The sequence below is a fragment of the Pimephales promelas genome, chromosome 19 (genome assembly GCF_988280905.1).
Source record: "Pimephales promelas chromosome 19, fPimPro1.hap1.1, whole genome shotgun sequence".
In the NCBI taxonomy this organism is placed as follows: domain Eukaryota; kingdom Metazoa; phylum Chordata; class Actinopteri; order Cypriniformes; family Leuciscidae; genus Pimephales; species Pimephales promelas.
In genome coordinates this window covers 10,353,910-10,375,049 of record NC_142787.1, presented here as the reverse complement: position 1 = coordinate 10,375,049, position 21,140 = coordinate 10,353,910, and the positions used below count along the sequence as shown (strand labels likewise).

General features: G+C 37.1%; 1 protein-coding gene across 7 annotated transcripts in view; it reads right to left on the bottom strand.

Annotated features, from left to right (window-relative positions):
• wdr7 (WD repeat domain 7) overlaps positions 1-21,140 on the bottom strand; it is a 152,641-nt gene that overhangs the window by 112,256 nt on the left and 19,245 nt on the right. For 4 of the 7 annotated variants that reach the window (XM_039653846.2, XM_089123470.1, XM_039653849.2 and 1 more), the window contains 4 exons: positions 19,928-20,176; positions 7,333-7,553; positions 3,854-4,049; positions 289-503 (listed from right to left, as the gene is read on the bottom strand). In XM_039653846.2, coding sequence (XP_039509780.2) covers positions 289-503; positions 3,854-4,049; positions 7,333-7,553; positions 19,928-20,176 — 881 coding nt within the window. Of the gene's footprint in view, positions 1-288; positions 504-3,853; positions 4,050-7,332; positions 7,554-19,927; positions 20,180-21,140 lie in introns of all 7 variants that reach the window. The other 3 variants (XM_039653848.2, XM_089123471.1, XM_089123469.1) reach the window with 1 other exon arrangement.

Sequence of the window (21,140 nt, the reverse complement as noted above, 5' to 3'; positions counted from 1 at the left end):
GGGAACTCCCAAAACAAAAATAGGAACATTTCAAATGCTATGATCGGGGCTCTTTAAAGAATGTAATAATTTTATGCAGAATTTTATGCAGAAACAATGAGCTCATTGAAGTAATAATGAATACGTGTTTGATATTAGTCTGAAGGAATAAAGTCATGTACACCCAGGATGGCTTGAGGGTGAGTAAATCATGGGCTACTTTTCATTTTTGGGTGATCTGTCCCTTCAATATCAGAGATATGGCTCAGTGTTGATGGATATCTCACACACACACACACACACACACACCTTGTCAGCGTTGTCTGCGGCGAGCAGGTTGGTGGCGAGCGTCTGCAGCTTGTGTTGGGCCATGTTCTTGAGTGCAGCCAGACTGCGGCGGGTCATGGCCTGCTTCAGGTTCACCGCTGGGTGATTGAGGGAGTCCAGAGCCGCCGGGACCACCTCGTCACACGCGTTCAAGATCTCCACCGCTGTTATTCCCATCACACAGCGGTCCAGTGCTCCTGGAACACACACACAAACACACACACTCATGAACAACACAATCAAAACATCTGCCTCAAGGTTATCACTAAAACTAAAACCTTAAAAAAGTGTGCTACACTCATCAAACAATGATACAGCTTATGTGTGTGTGTGTGATAGTATGTTTCGAGTGTGTGGACATTTTGGACAATATAAAAAATATCCCCACAAAGACAGTGAACCAGACTGTGTGTGTGTGTGTGTGTGTGTGTGTGTGTGTGTGTGTGTGTGTGTGTGTATGTGATAGTATGTGTGAGAGTGTGTGTGTGTGTGTGTGTGTGTGTGTGTGTGTGTGTGTGTTTTCTCTTCTACTCTGCTCCAATAATACCAGGCTGTAAGTGGATATATAAACACTAATGTGTCTAAAGCAGTGAGAGAGAGAGAGAGAGAGAGAGAGAGAGAGAGAGAGAGAGAGAGAGAGAGAGAGAGAGAGAGAGAGAGAGAGAGAGAGAGAGAGAGAGAGTTAGCAGCTCTCTCTGTCATGTCCTATAATGGGACACAGACACACAGATACAGTGAGACGGGTCTCCTCCAAACCCAGAACCTGCTAGTGTTGCGGAGTGGGCATGTATTTTTTTAGCAATCAATTAAAGCATGTCTAATTAATTCAAATCATGTATTATGAACATTTAAGAAAGAAAAAAACTGGCTGTAAAAAATAATTCTGCATTGTTTATCCTTTTGATCTTCCATTCAAAAAATTGGCAAAATTCTAACCTTTTTTATTGAAGCAAAAGAATTGAAAGTGGGGGTAAATCACACTATGAAATACATGTTTTTCTCCAAAACACTCTGGCCATAATTGTTGGCACCCTGTTATTAAAAACTTTTTGGATCCAAGATCCAACCACGGCCAATTATAAGATTTCATTAGAAGTATATGAAATTTCATTATCATTATAAGTATTTTTACATTAGGACATATCTAAATTCTACTGTACAGCAGTAATATATTTCTGTCAAGTTAAATCAAACTTTTATTTTGATGGGTTGCTGTGAAGACCTTTTGAGTTTCTGTGTGAGGTAGATGATAGTTTCTCAAATGAAGCGGTTAAATGATCACAAAGTGACTTTCAGAGTGGATCTAGAGCCTGGAGAGGAAGTCATGCATTTCTGTCTTCATATAGGTCAAAACCAGCGCAAGCGTCACACATGCTTCAGTGTCTTCAGTGTGTGTGTGATTAATAAAACTGCACATCAGCTGCACCATTCATCACACGGAACAAGGCAAGCAGGATTCGTATTTAAATAGTCTTTGTGGTATAATATTCACACACATTGTGATTTGATTTCAAGTGTACTGAACCGCTTTCAAATTATTCTAATTACTCAAAAATATACAGTAAATTCCTTTTTATGACTGGATTTCGTCAGCTTTTTAGAGGGGGCGGGGGTCGTTTTTGGGAGGGCGGGCCACCCCCCTAAAACAATGGTAGGGGAAACACTGACTCATCAAACAGCTGAGCTTCGTTCACAGTCTTAGGGAGGCGCGCGATGTACAAAACAATCTTCACAAACATGTCTAAGGATTTCCACACAGAGGAAAGGCCCGTACACACCGGGATGAATATCAGCGCGCGTTTTTTGTGTTCACACCCAAGCGTTTTTCGCTGACGATGAGCCGAGTGAACATGCAAATTCATTCCCTGACATTAGATGGGGCTTAATGTAAAACAAAAATAATAATAGAATACTATACTAGGGTGATCATATTCATGTCTCAATGTTTTATTATGACAGATAAAAAAACGAATGAAATAATGATAGAAACAATGTCTTCTGTATTAGAAAAATAAATATATAAATAATAAATAACTAAAAGAAATGCCTCCAAATGTAACAAAAAATAGCTCTCACAAACTTACAAAAAAGAACTAACAAAATCTATTTATATCTTTAGTTTTCATTCTCTTTATCCTGTTTTTCTTCCTCATCCACCTTCTTCGCCCATCTATATTTTGCTATAGAACCGATCTTTCCCAGCAGTTTTTTTTTTTTTTTGAAAACCAGGACATTTCCATCACTTAAAAACAGCCAGGACAGGACGTGGAAAGAGGACATGTGTAACGCAAAGTTGAGATGTTGCCCAGAGATAAAAACATAGCACTAGTTGTCGGATGAACAGATGCACGAGAGACGAGAGTTGTCGTATTTCCCCGCGTTTAATAAAGCCACTCAAACGTTACACTCGTCCTCATACATGGGGATCGAGCGAGAAAAAAAAAACACAAACAAATATCTGGTCACAACAGAAAAATAAAAATAAAAGAAAGAATACAAAGAGTCGGCAGAGGTTATCTATCTCCTCTCCTCACTTGTCAAAATCTAACTGACACTACGCACACTATGCGCAGTTCACTCAGATTTCTGTAAAGCACAAAGTGACCGTTTTACACATGTCCCGGAAAAACAGGACTGTTGGTCACCCTATACTATACTATTATTACAGAAATACTAATATAAATATTATCATACAGCTCTTTATGCTCCGAGACCAGCAGCTCAACATTCATCTTGCCCATAGGTATCTTCACTTCTTCGCCGTATGTGTGCTCGGCAAGACCGTTTTGTGTTTGAGCGCCCTCAAGTTGTGTTTTACTGTAACTTCAGAAGTACCAGACACGTGAGCAAACCCGCCAATCTCGTTGGTCGAATAGGTTTTGACGCGGCGCGTCAAACCAAAAAAACGAACCCAAGGCGTTTTTTTTAAAAATGACGCTTTTACGCGTGGCGTTTTTCGCGTCGGTGTGAACACTCACATTGGCGCCCATTGTTTACTCACGAGGCATTAAACGTCGACGAATATCGCGCGCGAAATTCGTCCCGGTGTGAACAGGCCTGAAGACTTGCATTTTTTTGCCCAGCCATATTTATTTGAGCCCAAATACACGGGACACACGTCAGCAGCGTCACGGCAGACTCGTGAACGCAGATCCACAACATAACCGGAAGACAATACAATGCTGAATAAAGTTTTTGTTATTTTTGACAAAATGTATTTTTGATGCTTCAAAACAGTCCCACTGATGTCACATGGACTACTTTGATGATGTCTTTATTTCCTTTCTGGACAAGGACAGTATACCGTACACACGTTCAATGGAGGGACAGAAAGCTCTCGGACTAAATCTAAAATATCTTAAACTGTGTCCCTAAGATGAACGGAGGTCTTACGGGTTTGGGACGACATGAGGGAGAGTCATTAATGACATCATTTTCATTTTTGGGTGAACTAACCCTTTAAGTAAAATAACTTCATAAAAGAGAATTCTACTTGTATTAAACCCAGGACAGTCCAATAAAATGTGTTTAACAGAGAGGGAGTCACCTGTGTCCATCTGCCACACGTATACGGAGCCATCGGAGCAGCCCACCACGAGGTAGTCGTCACACGGCCTCCATTTGATGACCTGGATGGGGAACAGGTGTCTGGAGGCCAGCATGATGCACTTCCGCTCTCTCAAGCTCAGCAGACCCACGGAGTGATCGCTGGCCACCGAACACACACAGTGCTGCACGCGCGTCTGCAGAGAGAGAGTAAACACAACACCATGAGTGAGCAGAGGGGGGCGTGGCTTAGAGGCACTGATGCTGTCACTGATTGGTCAAGAATGATTATATTAAATTAATAACTGTACTATGTCTCATTTGTAAGTTGCAAAATCCAGCTTTTAATGTTGTTTATGTGTCTATGTGGTGTTTTTAATATGCTTTAAGACAAATCATGTGTAAATTCATAAGTCGACAGCATTGCTGAGTATTTTCTGCTTAAAACTGCAGTGAAGCAAAGACAGTCTTAAAAACATCGCTGGTGTTTCTGACGTCACAAACGACCTTGTAACCAATCAGATCAACGTGTGTTCGTCAACCAGTGGATCTCTGAGCTGAGTGAGTGGAGGCGGGGCTCAATTGCATATTCATAGAACCACGAAAACTAAACAAGGCAAGGGTGTCGAGTTACATTCAAGCTGTTTTAAGAGATGAAGCATTTTTTTCAAGGAAAAAAGGTTTAAATGCGTTATTTTGGAGATCAAAAATGAGTTTTAAGGCATAACATGACTGACAACAGGGCGACTTTAAAGTTCCTTTCAGAGCATGTAATAAGCACCAGCTATATAGTGGCGAGATTTTCATTCATAATAAAGATTAAAACCCCACACAGAGGCTATCCGATCGATCCTGTCTCGCTTTATTCACTCTGAATGAAAAACGGCTGCTGCCGGCGAATTGAGAGATGCCAAAAACGTGGAAAAAACACAACGGAGAAGTCAAAACCTGCCAACAATGAAGGAGGAAATGATATCAGTGCGACTCGAATTAAAAAGCAGAGCATCCCACTTCATGTAAGGTCACTGCGTTACACAACAAATCCTGCAGGAAAGGTCAAACAGGACTTAGAGAGGGAGACTCGGAGCGTTTCCATGACAACGGTGCTCTTCTTTTAATGGCGTTCCAGAGGCTTCGAAGCCTGACATTTAGCGCTGGACGTTTCAGTCTAATTGGTCACCAAGGTGCGACTCGGAGATTAGAAATTCTGCAGCCGTCTAGCGCCGATGAACTTTTCAATGTCTAGAGAGGAACCTTTACGGGCAAAAAAGTGCTTGTGAGTAAATGTTGACAGAATATTCGTTTTTGGGCGTGCGCGTTGACCATAGACTGTAGACTAAAGATGGACGACACCCCTAGGCTCTATTCCATTGGTCAGAACTGAAGCCGCCAGTATCTCGATATGGCGCTGACATCTTTGGACTTGAGTCTGCGCAGAAGCGATTTCGGTACCAGACCGTCGCAGTCGTGAGCAGGAAGTAAAGCTGCAAAATCAAGGCCCCGCCCTCACTCTCTCACTCTCGCAGAATCAATCGCAAGCACACATTCCTGCACTTTAAAAAAATTATTTATAGTAATTTATATATTAAATTTAAAGCTCAAATCTCCTCAGTCCTCTGAAGATCCCGAAAAAGTCTGTTGTCGCTCAGAGAACCTGTCAATCACAGCTGTCAATCATGACGTCACCACCACCGCATCAAATAACTAACTAAAAACAAACTTACCTTAAAACAAACACTTGAAATTACATCAGCGTGATAAAAACTACCGTAAATGATCGAAATCATCTTTGGAAAAACGATATTTGAAGTGTAATTGAATTGTTTAGTTGGTTAAATAACACAGGGAGGCGGGGTTTATGAGCTATAATAGGGCTGGCCACTAGGGGACGATCGAGGCGCTTTGGCTTCACTTTTCAGGGCTTGTGCGCCACGCTTGGTGTTGACAGGCGATGATATTCAGTTTCATAGAACCCTGTGAAATCCGTTTAATTTCCTTACCAATATTCCAATTTTTTTTTTTTTCATTCGAATTTTTGCTGATTCCATTTAATTTTCTGTTGTAACCTTTTGGACTAAAATAATGACATTTAAGTAATAAAAAAGCATGTCCAATCAATTGAAATCATGAAGTATTAATTAATTAATAGTTTAACAAAAATTACATTTTTAAGACCCAATGAAATACATTTCTGGAATACATTTTAATGGTTTAATTACAATTAAATACAATTAACAACATATTTATTACAATTTTAACAAAAATAACATTTAGTGCCCTATGAAATTTATTAAATTTATTTAAATTCGCTTTTATTTTTACCAAATTCTGTGTTTTCGGTTTTAAGTTTTATGGAATCCATTTTAATGCTTTAAATTTAATAATCAAAAGGCATGTCTAATCAATTGAAATCATGAAACATACAATTCAATGTCAATTTATTAAAAGTTTAAGTTAAAGGTTAAAGGTATAGCGGAGGATCTTTCCGAATTTTAGAGAAGACCCGCCCTCTCCAATTTTTAAAAAAAATGCACATGGACAAACACAACACTCTTGCTCCCGAGAGGAAACGTCTATTACGCCTTACACAATTATGTTGCAAATTATAAACTAACTCAAAAACATTCATAAAAAAGACAACATGTCAAATGCCCTTCCGTGTTTTATTTACTTATTATACTGATCGATTGAGTGACCGAGGACTCAAGACATGATATGTGCAACCCTGTATCACACGAAATACGTTCTGAGGAAACTATTTTGTAAATCGCAATTACGTTACATGGCAACATATAAGCAGTGCTATTACGTTGGTCCTTAACCTAATATGTCTCATTGTTAATAATACGTTATTTTTATACATAGTTGCATATGTAATGGAGAAGTAGCTTGTTACATTTGTGTAATAATAAACACACAAAGTTTTAGAATATGAACACATGAACACACAAGGTTTTAGAATATTTCAGCGTGATACCATTTACCATTTGGTCAAAAGGCTACTTTAGACAAATTGAGATGTTTACCGTGTCTATGCGGTGCATGACTTGTGCCAGGGATGAGCACGTACGACGGCCTTTTGTAAACATATCACCAGAATGATTGACACTTAGGTGGACCAATAGTATAGACTACCCACCCGGAAAAAGAAAATCCTCCGCTGTACCTTTAAGTTCAGTAGGTCCCTATGAAATACGTTTAATTTTTCTGTCACAATTTCTTAAAGTTAAACATAACTTTTATTTTGACGGGTTGCCGTGAAGACCTTTGAGTTTCTGTGTGCTGATGAAGTATTCCTCATCTCTCTTGGATTTCTTCATCAAAATTTGACAAATTCAGTAAAAATGTCTTACAATAAAGTGACAAGCTATTCATCTAGATAGATTAGACAGCCATCGTCCTTGACCAATCAGAGCAAACATCTGGACCAAAAAGCCCCGCTCACTTCCACACTTCACTTGTATCATTGAGGAGACTTACGCTGCAGTTTTCCGGAGGCACGATGAGCTGTGTGATCTCTCCTCCGTGCACGCAGAAGATGTGCTTCATCTCGCCCGTGAAAATGTCCCAGATGATGACGGAGAAGTCGACGCCGCCGGACACGAGCGAGCGCTGGTCATAGCGCGGCGAGACCTGGTGCGGGTACAGCAAACACGTGACCTTGTGCCTGTGACCTCTGAGGGTGCGATGAGGAGGCCAGCCTACAGGGAAAACCACGTTACACACACAGATACAATGAAGAAACAATAAAAACACACACACACTAGTTATTGTTAACATGTTGTTAAGGGGGTGCAGTGACATTAAAATCATAATTCTGGAGAAAACCATGTTGCAGATTATACAGTTGATAGTACTAATAATAATGATAAATATAACAATATTATAAATGCAATATATTTGTAATATATAATAACAATAATATATTCTTTATTCACAATGAATAATAATATTGGTAATATTAATATTAATAATAAACCTAAAATATAGCTGCGAGCAGCGATGAAGGGCCCAAGCCGGTGGCACCGCAACCCCGGTTCCTTAGTTACCTAAAAGCACCAGGGTGGCCATGCCACTGGCTTTGGCCCTTCATCGCGGATCACAGCTATATATATATATATATATATATATATATATATATATATATATATATATGTACAGTGTTGGGGAAGCTACTCTGAAACTGTAGTTTGACAAGCTACAAGCTACTTGTAAGTTAAAGTAGTTAAACTACAGTCAAGTTACCCTTTTGGAAAAGTAGCTAGCTACACTACAAGTTACTATCAAAAAGTAGCTAGCTACATTGAAACTACTTTTGCTTTTTGAACAACATATTATAACTATTATATTACATATTACTATTATAACATGCTATAAATTATATATTATAAATAACTGAATAAGTGTCTGATGAATGTTTTAATTAAAATATTTAGTGTTTAAAACAATGCAATACAATTATGATTTCATAAAGTATTGTTTTATTACACACAACACTCAAATATCTCAGACTGTTTGTCAAAAGTGCAAAATTGCAACAAATAGCTTAAAACATTGCAAGAACAAAATATACATTCAACATAAATTGCATTTAGAACATTTTCTCAAAAATACCGATTGAACTTGGACAAATAAGACCATGGGTAATTAATGTTATTTGTTTCTCCATCATCCAAATCTCTCGTCACCTCTTGCTCAATCATGGATAATCATAATATGGGTGCGTCACTGACTGTCAACCCACTTCTTTAGGTCAGTGAAGCGTTAGCCGCAAGACGCATGATTAAACAACAGGTGGCGGTAATGGCAAAAAAATGAGTTTGTAATCTAACGAGAAGAAGAATATCCTTGCATCGCACTGATTCGCGCAGGCTCGACAAACGCAATGTAGCTTTTGCTCGCGCTACTCTGCTACTTGCTGCAAAAAGTAGTTAGCTACTGGAAAAGCTACACTGTTTAAAAAGCAACTGAGCTACTGGCAAGCTACTGAAAAATGTAGTTAAGTTAGTAGCGTCGCTACTTGTAGTTAACTACTCCCCAACACTGTATATATATACTGTATATATACATATATATATGAAGCCGGTGGCACCGCCACCCTGGTGCCTTTAGGTTTATTGTGCACGACATGCAAAATGTAACCCTGCTTTGACTGATGCAAGCTCTACAGCACAGTTTATAGTAAGAAAGAATATAGTAAGAAAGAAAAGTAAGCTGTTACTCTGAGATGGTTTGGGAAACAAACATTCATCATGTCGCATTGGTTTTAGTTACTTGTCCTCGAACAGAGCCCTAATCTGTTTATATTTCAGTTACACATTCTACATTGATTAAAAAAGAAAAATCAAATGTTTTTAATTCATACAGAAATAAAATATTTATAATTCAGCTGAGAATAAAGTTAGTTCAAATTTTAAGAAAAACAAATATATGATCTGAAATATAGCACATTCATTTTTAAATTCATTCAGGTTCAATTACCAAAAATACAATCTTAATTTAATTTAAAGCAAATAATAAATCTAAAATATATGGGTTATATTTGTAAAAAAAAGAAAAAAAAAGAAAGAAAGATATATATCCAAAAACACAAGGCCTTAAATTTTAACAAGGGTGCAACTCTTATCACTACAACAAACATAGTCACACACACAAGTCAAGTCACTTACATTTTAGATGCAATATTGACTTTTTAGATGCAATATTGACTTTTTTCTGTTTCAGAAGAGAAAATAGTTAAACAAAGATCACAGCGACCCATCGCGCATCTCAAAGCAATGTGTTTTCTCATTACTGAATGATTCAGCATTTTGAATCCATGCCTCGTTCATTAAGACGGTCATCTGGCGACACCTTATGGTGATTTAGGGTTATGTTTAAAAGTATCGTTCTTTACAGCGATTTTTAATTGACTCCTGTTAAACCAATCTCGTGACATTATTGTGTAACCGATTTAATTTGATCAGCCTTACCTAGGGTAACAGCCCTATAGTGTCTTATTATTCTAAATTATTGAATTTATTGATCAAATTTACTAATGAAAAATGAAGCATACATTTATTAAAACCGAAAGTCAAAATACAGATAGCCTATCCGCACAAGACATTAATGTTGTGGAGTAGAGCGAGCATTTTAAATAAATTCCTATTAAGTAGGATTGAACTAAACAGAATGAACGTTCACTCTGTTCTGCTGGTTCCTCGCTGTTGGCGCGCACAGTTATGAATGCTTGTGCAGCCATGAGTTTTAGTTTAATTTTAAAATTAGCGCAATTTCGGGATTTGTATTATTTGAATTTATTTTTAAAAAACACAATGTTGAGTTTTATTGTAACACTGTTTAATCGCGGCCACGGTTATATTTTGTATATTATATATAATTATAATGTATTTCTGTATAAAATAATACTACAATAAAAAACACATTTGTGACCGACCTGATCCAGCAAAATTAGTAACAGTGACCCAAATTTAAAAATTGAGATTTTGATATTAATGGAAAGAGGACACTGTAAGCTTTCAAATGATACCTTGGTCATACCTTGGTTGTAAAGATATACAGATTTGAATTCTGGTCGTCTGCCCTTTTTTTCCAATTGAAAACCTAAGAAAATCGCTTTTAAAGTTTTTTTGCCCGTTTTTTTTTTTTTTTTCGATATCTTTCAAAATCCATAGCATTTTAAGGGATAAACTATTTATTTTATATAGCTTAATTTGACCAAATAGATTAACATATATAAATGCAATTTAACGAGGCTGAAACTCAACTTATTTTTAATTTTTTTGAAATAAATAATTAAAAAGTCACTTTTACAAAAATGTTCTAAAATCAGAAAGATTAAAGAGGAGTCAGAGAGAAATTCAGTTGTCATACGGATTAGCCCACATAAGCAGAGAGCAGTCTGTTTTCTTTCATTTTGAATGGTTGTGTTTAAAAGTAGACATTTCAATATATATGTCTGTGAGGATACCTTATACGCTGACTTTCGGTTCATGAGACAAGCTTCAGTTCACGTGCCGCGCGTCTCTGCGTCGTGATTAGGCCTAGCCTATTGTCTGCAATTTATTTCTTATTATTAAATCCTAGTAATTGGTTGATGAAACATTGATTTAAATTAAGATAATTATTTTAAAACGAAATTTACTTTAAAGAAAGGCTTTGTGATCGCATGTTTAAGTTATGTGAAAGTTTTAGTGCTGCTTCCAGAGAACGGTCACGTTCGGATTGTTTTTCCTCATAAATGCGAACACGGAAAATAAAATAAAGATTTTATGTTCTGGAGAGAGTCAACCCTTCTTCATCCGGTGAGTATTACTTTTGGTTTGTGCAGTGTGGTTCACATAGGCCAATTTATTAAAATATTTAATTATCTGGGAATTGGATCTCCTCCATAATGCTGAAATTGGCCAATTTTAAAAAAATTAGTAATAATTTAAGTTTTGTGGTGTAAGTCTACGTATTTTATAATGTTAACTTCAAATAATACTAATAGTAATTTAAAGATGTTGTAGCTAGCATTGGGTCTGGACGTGAAGGATAACTTCGGGAGTTGAAGGGACGTGTCGGTGTCGTGATTCTGTCTTCTCACACCGCGACACAGGTTCGTGGATCTGAGTGTCGCGATCGTTACAGCCTTACATAGGCTATATTCTTCTTGCAGATAAATATACTCACGCAGTTTAGGTTAGAAGCCTCCAGTGAGTTCAACGTTTCAGGGGATACCCGGGAAATGCTCAGAGGTGAGGGGAGTTGAGAAGAGCAATGTTTATTTCAGCGAATTCAAAGCTTTGACAACTTTAATCGTTATTTAAATACCTTTACTCAATTATCTCGACTACGAAACCCTGTGAGATTATTTTTGAATGTCTGTTCTTTGAAATTAGCAAAAAAATATTGTTTTTTGAATTTTTTTTTTTTGTTATTTCATGGTTTTTCCACATAATCGGCCCATATCTTACACTGTAAAAAATTTCTTGTCAAATTAACAGTAACTTACTGGCAACAATTATCCAGTACTTGCTGTATTTCATTTAACAGTAAAATTACCGTAACACTAACTACAGTACTGTTAAGCATACTGCAAATTAAATAACATTATTTTACTGTAATTTCTTACCATATTAAAGTACAGAATTACACTGTTAATTTTTAATAATACTGTATAGTATGAAATGTTATTGTATTTATTTTATAGTGCTACTGTGTAACCTGTAGAAAATCCGTAGAAATATTATTTTAACTGTTAATGGGAAATAGAAAAAAGAACAATTGAAGCTTTAACTGCACAAGGTTTATTGTGTATTTTCAAACACATTAGTACATTTACATAATATACACTTAAATACATTAATACAATTAAATACATTAATAATAAAAATGTAATATAATACAATAAAAATCATGCATGACAATCATGAACAATTATGCATAAATACATGCAAAAATTATCATGAACAAGTAAAATAGAAAAGATTAAAGGGGTACTATCTGATCAATCTATTAGAAAGATAGTTCATAACAACTCATCCACCCACTCCCTGCTGGGGTAAAACAGCTTAAACTAGTCTAAGATTGTCTATTGGTTTGAGATAGACCGTCTAACTGGTCAGTTGCTGATTTTAAAGGGTTTTTGGCTGCTTTCTATCTAAGGGACCAGATTTGCAGGGCTGGGAGACACATATAAACTTATAAACTATAAAAGCTTTGACGAGTAAACCACCAATCCAGATGAGTATTACAAAATGACAAGTTATCCAGTGTCCTTTAAAAAAAATAAATAAACACAAAACAACCTCATCATGCACATGTGCCATGAAAAACTTGCATTACGGTATCAATAATTATTTATATGCAGACTTATGTTCTAACTTTTGCAATAGGAATTTTTCTATCCAAGCTTTTATGCAATTAAACCTTAAACTGTAAAGTAACGTTTATTTTCACACAACAATTCTAAACAACTTGCAGATAGACAAAATTCACAGATGGATAAAAATCCGTTTAAAATGTTCTCAGTGGGTCAGTACTGGACCAAGGTATAGTAGGCCTAGTAGTAGTTAGATAAATAGAATAATTAAATTAGATTAGATTTACAATTCATCGGTCATCAAGATGGATAGGGGTCTTCTTAACATGCACAGCTCACACCTGTGGAAAAGGAGAACAGACAAGACAGTTAAAATATAGTATGTTTTTGTTGTTGTTTTGGCTAAACAGCAAAAACAGACAAAATGATGTCTAAAGTGTAATTCACTTAATACTAAAATCTTGTTTGTTGGACTGTTGTTTAAAATCAATTCATTTACGATCACGTGAAAACGTAGGCTAAATCTTGCTTGTGTGATACTAAGTTACATGACTTAAAAAAAGATTGACAAGGCATCGTTCCCTTCAAATGAGTACATGTCAGTTTACACATAGTAAAAAAAAAAAAAAAAAAAAGATATTATAGCCGACAATACTGTAGTATATGCAGTGAATGGTTCCTACCGGAACACCCCCAGGCAGTTTGTGTAGTTGGTATGACCCGGGTTTTTTTTGTTGTTGTTGATTCTAAGTTCGCTAGTAAAGTGTTCAACACCAGGCTAACTCCCTCGTGTATGTGTCGTTAATGATAACCAAAGATTAACAAAGACCACAACAAATACTGTAAATGTCACACATAGCTTTGTATTTTGGACAAAAATACACCTTGGGCGCTTTCCGCGGTCCAACTTTATCACTGAGGTAACGTTATAATGGCAGAACGCCAGGTCAGGATTTACACGAAAATAAGCGTGAAAAAATCAATAAGAGGTATCGGCACTTTAATTTTATAACAATAAATCCGAATCCTAACCTTGGATTTCCGATTTCAGGATACATTTATCGATTAGCAATTCCTAACCCCTGTAAGTCATAAAATAATGAACGTGCAGGCGCTTTCACCGACTTAACGTGGTAAATAACAAAATGATTAGACCATTTTGACCTTATAAGAGGTTACATATGAAATATATGTTAATAAAATCACATATTTAATCAAGTAAGTTAGGCTATCAAGATGAAAGAAATCCGCGTCTGACTTATAGGCTTATAGAACATTCCGCGGCCAGTTCTTTCTAACGTTAATCTGTTAACGTACGTAACTTATATGGTTTGCATAAAAATATGAATTACTAACCAGATATGTATGGCGAAAACGTTGCCGACAGCGACGCGATGCACGGCCTGCGTGTTCTTACAGAGGGAAGGGAACTGAAGAGTTCTTCATAAAATGGCAGCTTGTTGTGGTTATTTTTCGCGGTCATTTCGTACTAATGTATTTGAATTTACAGTAACATCCCAAATGGCTACATTGAAGAGTAGCCTATCATATACATATTATATTAAAATGTCTAGAATATATTAAATTGAATATAGAAATCGTGGTCAGCTATTCTAAATAACTTTAAAGTTATTAGCTAGAATCCGTTTGCATACACATTATAAGAATTATTACTTACCAGATGAAGAAGTTGCAGGTCGGCAGAAAAGACAGCAGCACCACTGACACGACAGAGAAACTCTTCCAAAGTCAAATATGCTCTCATGCACACCCCACTGACATAAATTATGTCATAAATTATGACTGTTAATGGTCAACCAGTGCTACATTTTTATTTTAAATGTAAGAATAACATTAGTAGGCTAGCAATTTGACCCGTGGAACTGTGTGTGGTGTTTTTCGCGGTCAATTGCACTGCTGTATTTAGATTAACAGTAACTGATAATTTCCCAGAATGCATTGCAATTCTACAGTAACATACTGTCAACTGTGTGCACAGTACATAACTGTTGAAAAAACAATTTAATACTGTGAAAACAACTAAATCTACTGTAACTTACTGTACATAGATTATACAGTAAGAAACTGTTGAGAAAAACAGTATAATCCTGTGAAAACAACAGAAATCATTTACAGTGTAAAATGGAAGAATGCAACTTCCGACTCATTTCGCCAGAGCGGGTCACATTTAATTTTTATTTTTTAAACAATGTAATGTGTAACCTAAAAATAAACAGATTATTTGATAAATGGTATATTTAAATCTGCATATTGTAGCCTAATATCTGCAGGGCAGCCTAGTCTTAAGTAAGCGATTTAAAAGTTCCCGAGTCCCAGCGGAGTCACACGTTGATTAACCGGTGGGAATATACACAATAGGCCTAACTGATATTGAACACAAGAGGGCAGTATAGCACTACGTATGACTCAGATTTTTTTTTCTTCTTCTGAATTTTAAAACCATTCTGGCTGTTTTTGAACGTAAACATAATTCTTAAATGAAAAAAGGGAAAAACTGGTTTAATTATAATATTTGTATAATTTACTTTAGAAACAAATTATGTATAATTACATTTTTAGAAGATATGAGGCTTTTAGTGTTTACTGTTTACTTTTTTGACATTACTTTAATCTTTTGCCAAAGTTGCACATGCCTACTGGCTAATAAATGTGATGTATCTGTCGAGCTATCTGTATCTATCTGTTTCAAGCAATTTCAAGCATGCTAAGAGTCCCAAAAGTATCAAAAAAGAATGTTAAAGTTTGATTTGTTGCCACAGCAACAGCATCAAAGATATCAAGAATCCATTCACAGGTCTACATCTGCTGTATTTTTACATTATACAGATGAAGTTTGAAGCAAATCGGTTAAAAATAAGAGGGTGATATCAAAGCATTTTGAAAGTGACACACTTCCTGCTGCCAGTTGGTGGCGCTATAACTTTGACTCACAATAGTCACATCCATGTAATCAGCCTCTTACAGTGAACACACTGCTGAAGTTTCATCAAGATCAGTTAATGTATGCTGAAGTTATAACACACTTCCTGTTTCACGTTTCTCGCCATAATTTTGTTTCCTCGCCACGGCCAAACCGTTCGAGATATCAAAAATCCCCTCGCAAACTTTCATCCTCAATGCCTTGACTTCATGCTGACCGAGTTTCGTGCCGTGTGTTTGAATTCTCTAGGAGGAGTATTGCACATTCCATTGCGAGTGTTTTACAAACAAACCTCAATAGCCGACTTCCTGTTGGGCTGGGGTAAAAAGTAAGAGCGTGAGGTATAGATGAAACGATGAGATCAACATGTGTACCGAGTTTCATATTATTACATGCAAGCGTGTTTGATTTATGGACCAAGTGTTCGGACCCCGTTCCAGGGGGCGCTGTCTAGCCCCCCTGCCACACCCAGGTACCATCTTCAGCCCGGCTCTGATGGCTGTGGGATCTGACCTGTGTGCAAAGTTTCAAGAGTTTTCAAACCCGTTAAGGGCCCCAAAAGCCGCTAAGAGTCTCAAAATCATAAAAAAAAAGAATTTTAAAGTTTGATGCGTTGCCACGGCAACAGTATCAAAGATATCAAGAATCCATTCACTGGTCTTCATCTGCTATGTATTTACATTATACAGATTAAGTTTGAAGCACATCGGGTAAAAATAAAAGGGTGAGTTCAAAGCATTTTGAAAGTGACACACTTCCTGCTACCAGTTGGTGGCGCTATAACTTTGACTCACAATAGTCACATCCATGTGATCGTCCTCTTACAGCGAACATACTGCTGAAGTTTCATCAAGATCAGTTAATGTATGCTGAAGTTATAACACACTTCCTGTTTCACGTTTCTCGCCATAATTTCGTTTCCTCGCCATGGCCAAACCGTTCGAGATATCAAAAATCCCCTCGCAAACTTTCATCGTCAATGCCTTGACTTCATGCTGACCGAGTTTCGTGCCGTGTGTTTGAATTCTCTAGGAGTAGTACTTCAAATTCCATTGCGAGTGTTTTATGAACAACCCTAAATAACCGACTTCCTGTTGGGCTGGGGTAAAAAGTAATAGTATGAGGTATATATGAACGATGAGATCTATATATGCACCGAGTTTCATATTATTACATGCAAGCGTGTTTGATTTATGGACCAAGTTTTCGGACCCCGTTCCAGGGGGCGCTGTCTAGCCCCCCTGCCACGCCCGGGTACCATCTTCAGCCCGGCCCTGATGGCCGCGGGTTCTGACCCGTGTGCTAAGTTTCAAGAGTTTTTGAGCATGTTAAGGGCCCCAAAAGTGCCCGAATAGTCGTATAAATAATAATAATAATAATAATAATAATAATAATAATCCTAAGGAAAACAATAGGGCCTTCGCCCTTTCAGGGCTTGGGCCCTAATTAAAAATAAAAAGATATAAATATATATACCCCATTTTGTAAGATAGGATAAGAAACCTAAATCAACTTAAGATTTGTTTCTGTAATACGATTTTGTGAAAAATCCTAAATTAACTGGTCAGATCTTAAAGGGACAGTTCCCCCAAAAATGTAAACTCTCCCTCATGTTGTTCCCTGTATGACTTTTGTTCATCTTCTGAACACAAATTAAGATATTTTTGATTAAATCTGAGAGCTGTCTCACTTCTCCGTAAGCTTCTATTGTAATTGAAACTTGCCGGCTCAGAAAGTTATTAAAGACATCGTTAAAATAGTCAGAGTGACGACAGTGGCTCAACCTAAAACCAGTGGTTTATCAAGTGACGAGAATACTTTTTGTGCGCAAAAACATACAAAATAACGACTTTATTCAACTATAGGTTTCCTTCTCTGTGGGCCTTGAGAGAGTTCACGCAGTGCAACAGCACAGCACTTCTGCGTCAGCACATGCAGGCTCACTATTGGCCGATGCTGGTCATGTGTGTGATGCCTGTGACGTACAACCCAAAAGTGCTGCGCTGACTATCAATTAAGCAGATTTCATCAAAAATATCTTCATTTGTGTCCCGAAGATGAACGAAAGTCTTACGGGGAACAACATGAGGGAGAGTAATTACTGACAGAGTTCACATTTTAGGGGTAGCCAGATCCAAATCCAGATTTAGGATAGCAAGTTTGGTAACACTTTACTTGAAGGGGTGTGCATAAGTCTGACATGACACCTTCATAATCATGACATGACACGTCAAGAATATGAAGGAGAAGAAAAATATTCATCGACAAGAAAAGGACAAAAAAAAAATATTCATGACACAGTTCTAATGGCCTCATGACAGCCAATGTCAAAACCAACCATGACAGATTAATGTAATGTTAACCCATAGAGTTAAGTGATTTCTTAAGTTTGAAAATAAATCTGCTATGTCATGTTTATGACATATTTAGGACAATTTGTGTTGTCAAGTTGTCATGACAAAGACACTACAAGTTATGATGTATTGGTTTATGTCAAGGTGTCATACCAAAAACATCTCAAACAATGTCATATTTGCATTCAAAATGTCATAATTGAGCGAATGACACTTAATGAAAGATGCATGCATAAAACCTTCATATTCATGACGTGTGTCATGTCATTAGGGGTGTAACGATTTTCGAACTGAACCGAAAAACCGCAATACTGAACTCACGATTAAAATCGCGATACTGTCATTGCGTACCGAACACGCCCCGCCCCCTGCAACCCCGGCCCCGCCCAGCCCGGCTCAATGGACCTCATGTCTTATGTGTACAGTACACAACGAATTCAGTTTTGTAACCTAACCACCATTAAAACCTAATAACAAGCTCCGTGTTTTGTTACTTTTGATAATAAGCAAGGTGTAATCTTTCGAATTCTGTCTATTTGATCACGAAATTCAAACAATATATGGGGTTATGGCGCTCTTTGATGTGGCGTGACAGATCGTTGTAGTCCTACTAGGCTCGTCATCCCAAGCAGCATCGCGGCGCGCGAGTAAACGCGATCATCTCTCCCTTAGTAACAGAAAGGACACCTGAAGGTATGTTGAAGATATTAGTATACTTACTGTAAGGCATCATAACTCGTGTAATCGCTCAATCAGTGTTTCAGTCGCGGAAAGACGTCAATAAAACAGCATAGCTTGTCACTACCATTATATTTACCTCAATAGGCACGTGATTCAGTGTCCACAACTTCCTATAAACGAACTCTTGCACTAAATAAATGCACTATGTTAGCCTGTATAGTATATTTTACTTAACCTGTTAATGATATCTTGATTATTTAATGTATGTTTAAAATATCTTTCATGAAAATGACAACTGTGTAAATTATTGGAGTAAAAACACAAGTTAATGTAAAAACTGCCTTATGTTCAGTTTACATGTTTTCATACAATGTGTTGTATGTTGATTATTACATCTAAAAAATAAATAGCATCTGAATTTAGGTTAAAAGTCCAGGCTACAACCTTTAATGTTTTAGTAATAAGCGGCTCCCTATATAGTTTACAGCATTAGCAGATTTTTTTTTTTAATCCTTGTGAAATGTTTAATAGAGTGCCGAAGTGATGACGTCACTCTGTAGGACAACTCGGAAGCTAGCGGCGCATGGGTTCCCTCGGTCGAAAAGCAATGCATTTTCCCCATAGACTTTTGGAAAATCGCAAAAAATAAGATCTGTGTTTAACAAAGAGTTGTGACCCTTACACGTTTTGTCTAGCAAGAGAATCTTTAAAAGTTAATCCAAAATGTATACATTTTGAAGCCTATAAAGATTTTAAAAAACACAATCAGACACAATAAAGTTTAAAAAAAACACAAGCAGGTTATAACTGTGTGTTCTGTCATAGATCAAAACGTGAAAATATTTAGAGGCTCATTTAGAGGCTTTAAGTTTAGAGTGTTCACCACAGACCTTATTTCAGGCGATTTAGCAAAATCCCATTCAAAAATCCCATAGGCTTTAAAGCGAGGGAACCGTAGTGCTAAAATGCTAACTCACTTCCACGTTTTGGCCTACAGAGTGACGTCGTAACTTCGGCACTCTATTGTAATTGAATTCATTTAAAGACAAAGTCCATTTCTTCATGAAACCACTGTATAAAAAAAAAAATAAAAAAAAAAATAACTATTTTAGCTTTCTAAACCGAACCGAACCGAGACGTCAAAACCATTGGAAAAGCGAACCGTCAGTTTTGTGTATCGTTACACCCCTACATGTCATCATTATGAAGGTGTCGTGTCAGTCTTATGCACACCCCTTCAAGTAAAGTGTTACGGAAAGTTTCTGTAATACGGGTCACACATGTTAGTCTCACCCCGGCGCAGCATGTGTTCTCCCTGCAGGAGCTGAACGATGGCCGTCTGGGTGGCAGGAACCAGGATGATGCTGCCGTCCTCTCGCCCGCACACCAGCCGACCCTGGGACGGGATGTAGACGCTGGCCGTGACCTTCACCGGGGCGCTGGAGCCGGCCAGGACACTCAGCTGGTCAATGATGCCCGCTGGAGACGGCATCAGTTTATCGAAGGCCTCCTGGAGACTGATGCTGGACGACACCTGCAGCTCTGCTGGGGACACATACGATGATAAATATTTAGTTTGTGAAAAAGTAAAAAAAAAATAGTTACAATACTGATTAATACGTTTAGTTTGTGATAAAGTAAAAAAAAAAAAAAGTTACAATACTGATTAATACGTTTAGTTTACGATAAAGTAAAAAAAATAGTTACAATACTGTTTAAAATATTCAGCTTGTAAAAACATGTTTAAAAATAGTCACAATTCTGTTTAAAATATTCAGTTTGTGAAAAAAAGTTTAAAAAAAGAGTTACAATACGGTTTGTAATAATCACGGTTTGTTAGTTAAAATAGTTCCAATAGCATGTATAATATTCAGTTTGTGGGTTAAAAAATGTTTCAACATATTTACAATACTGTTTAAAATAATCAGTTTGTAAAAAATTGTTCAATTATTAGTTACTAGGGCTGGGTAATAAATATCGATTTCTCGATATTAATCGATTCTCATTTTTACGAACCGATATCGATTCTTAAATCTCAAGAATCGATTAGTCATCCTGTTTCATTTGAATGAATAGGACATTGTATCACGGCTGTGCGCATCCAAAAAAAAATAAAAAATCACAATCTTTGTCCTTTGTTCCTATTGATATGAAACAAAGTCTCAATTTTCAAATTACTTCTATTTTCTTTAGAAATTCAAAAAACATAAATAAGGTTTTGGCGCTGTGGCGTGAGATCGCTCTGGAGAAGCAGCAGCGCTGATCTCTCTTCCGGCTTAATAATACCAGTCACAGCGCAAAATAAACATGAATGAGCATCTGAAAGTGTGTTAAAGGCACTCTATGCAAGATCTGTACCTTAATATAACAGCTTCAAAGTCGTTTTGGTGGTTAACAAAGTCATAGTAGGGCGAATCATCCTGGTAGGAAAGCTTGGGGGGGACGCCGCCGGAAAAACCAGCCATGCAAGTTTGAGAGTGGCGCCCCTGACACAGCGCGTGAGAAT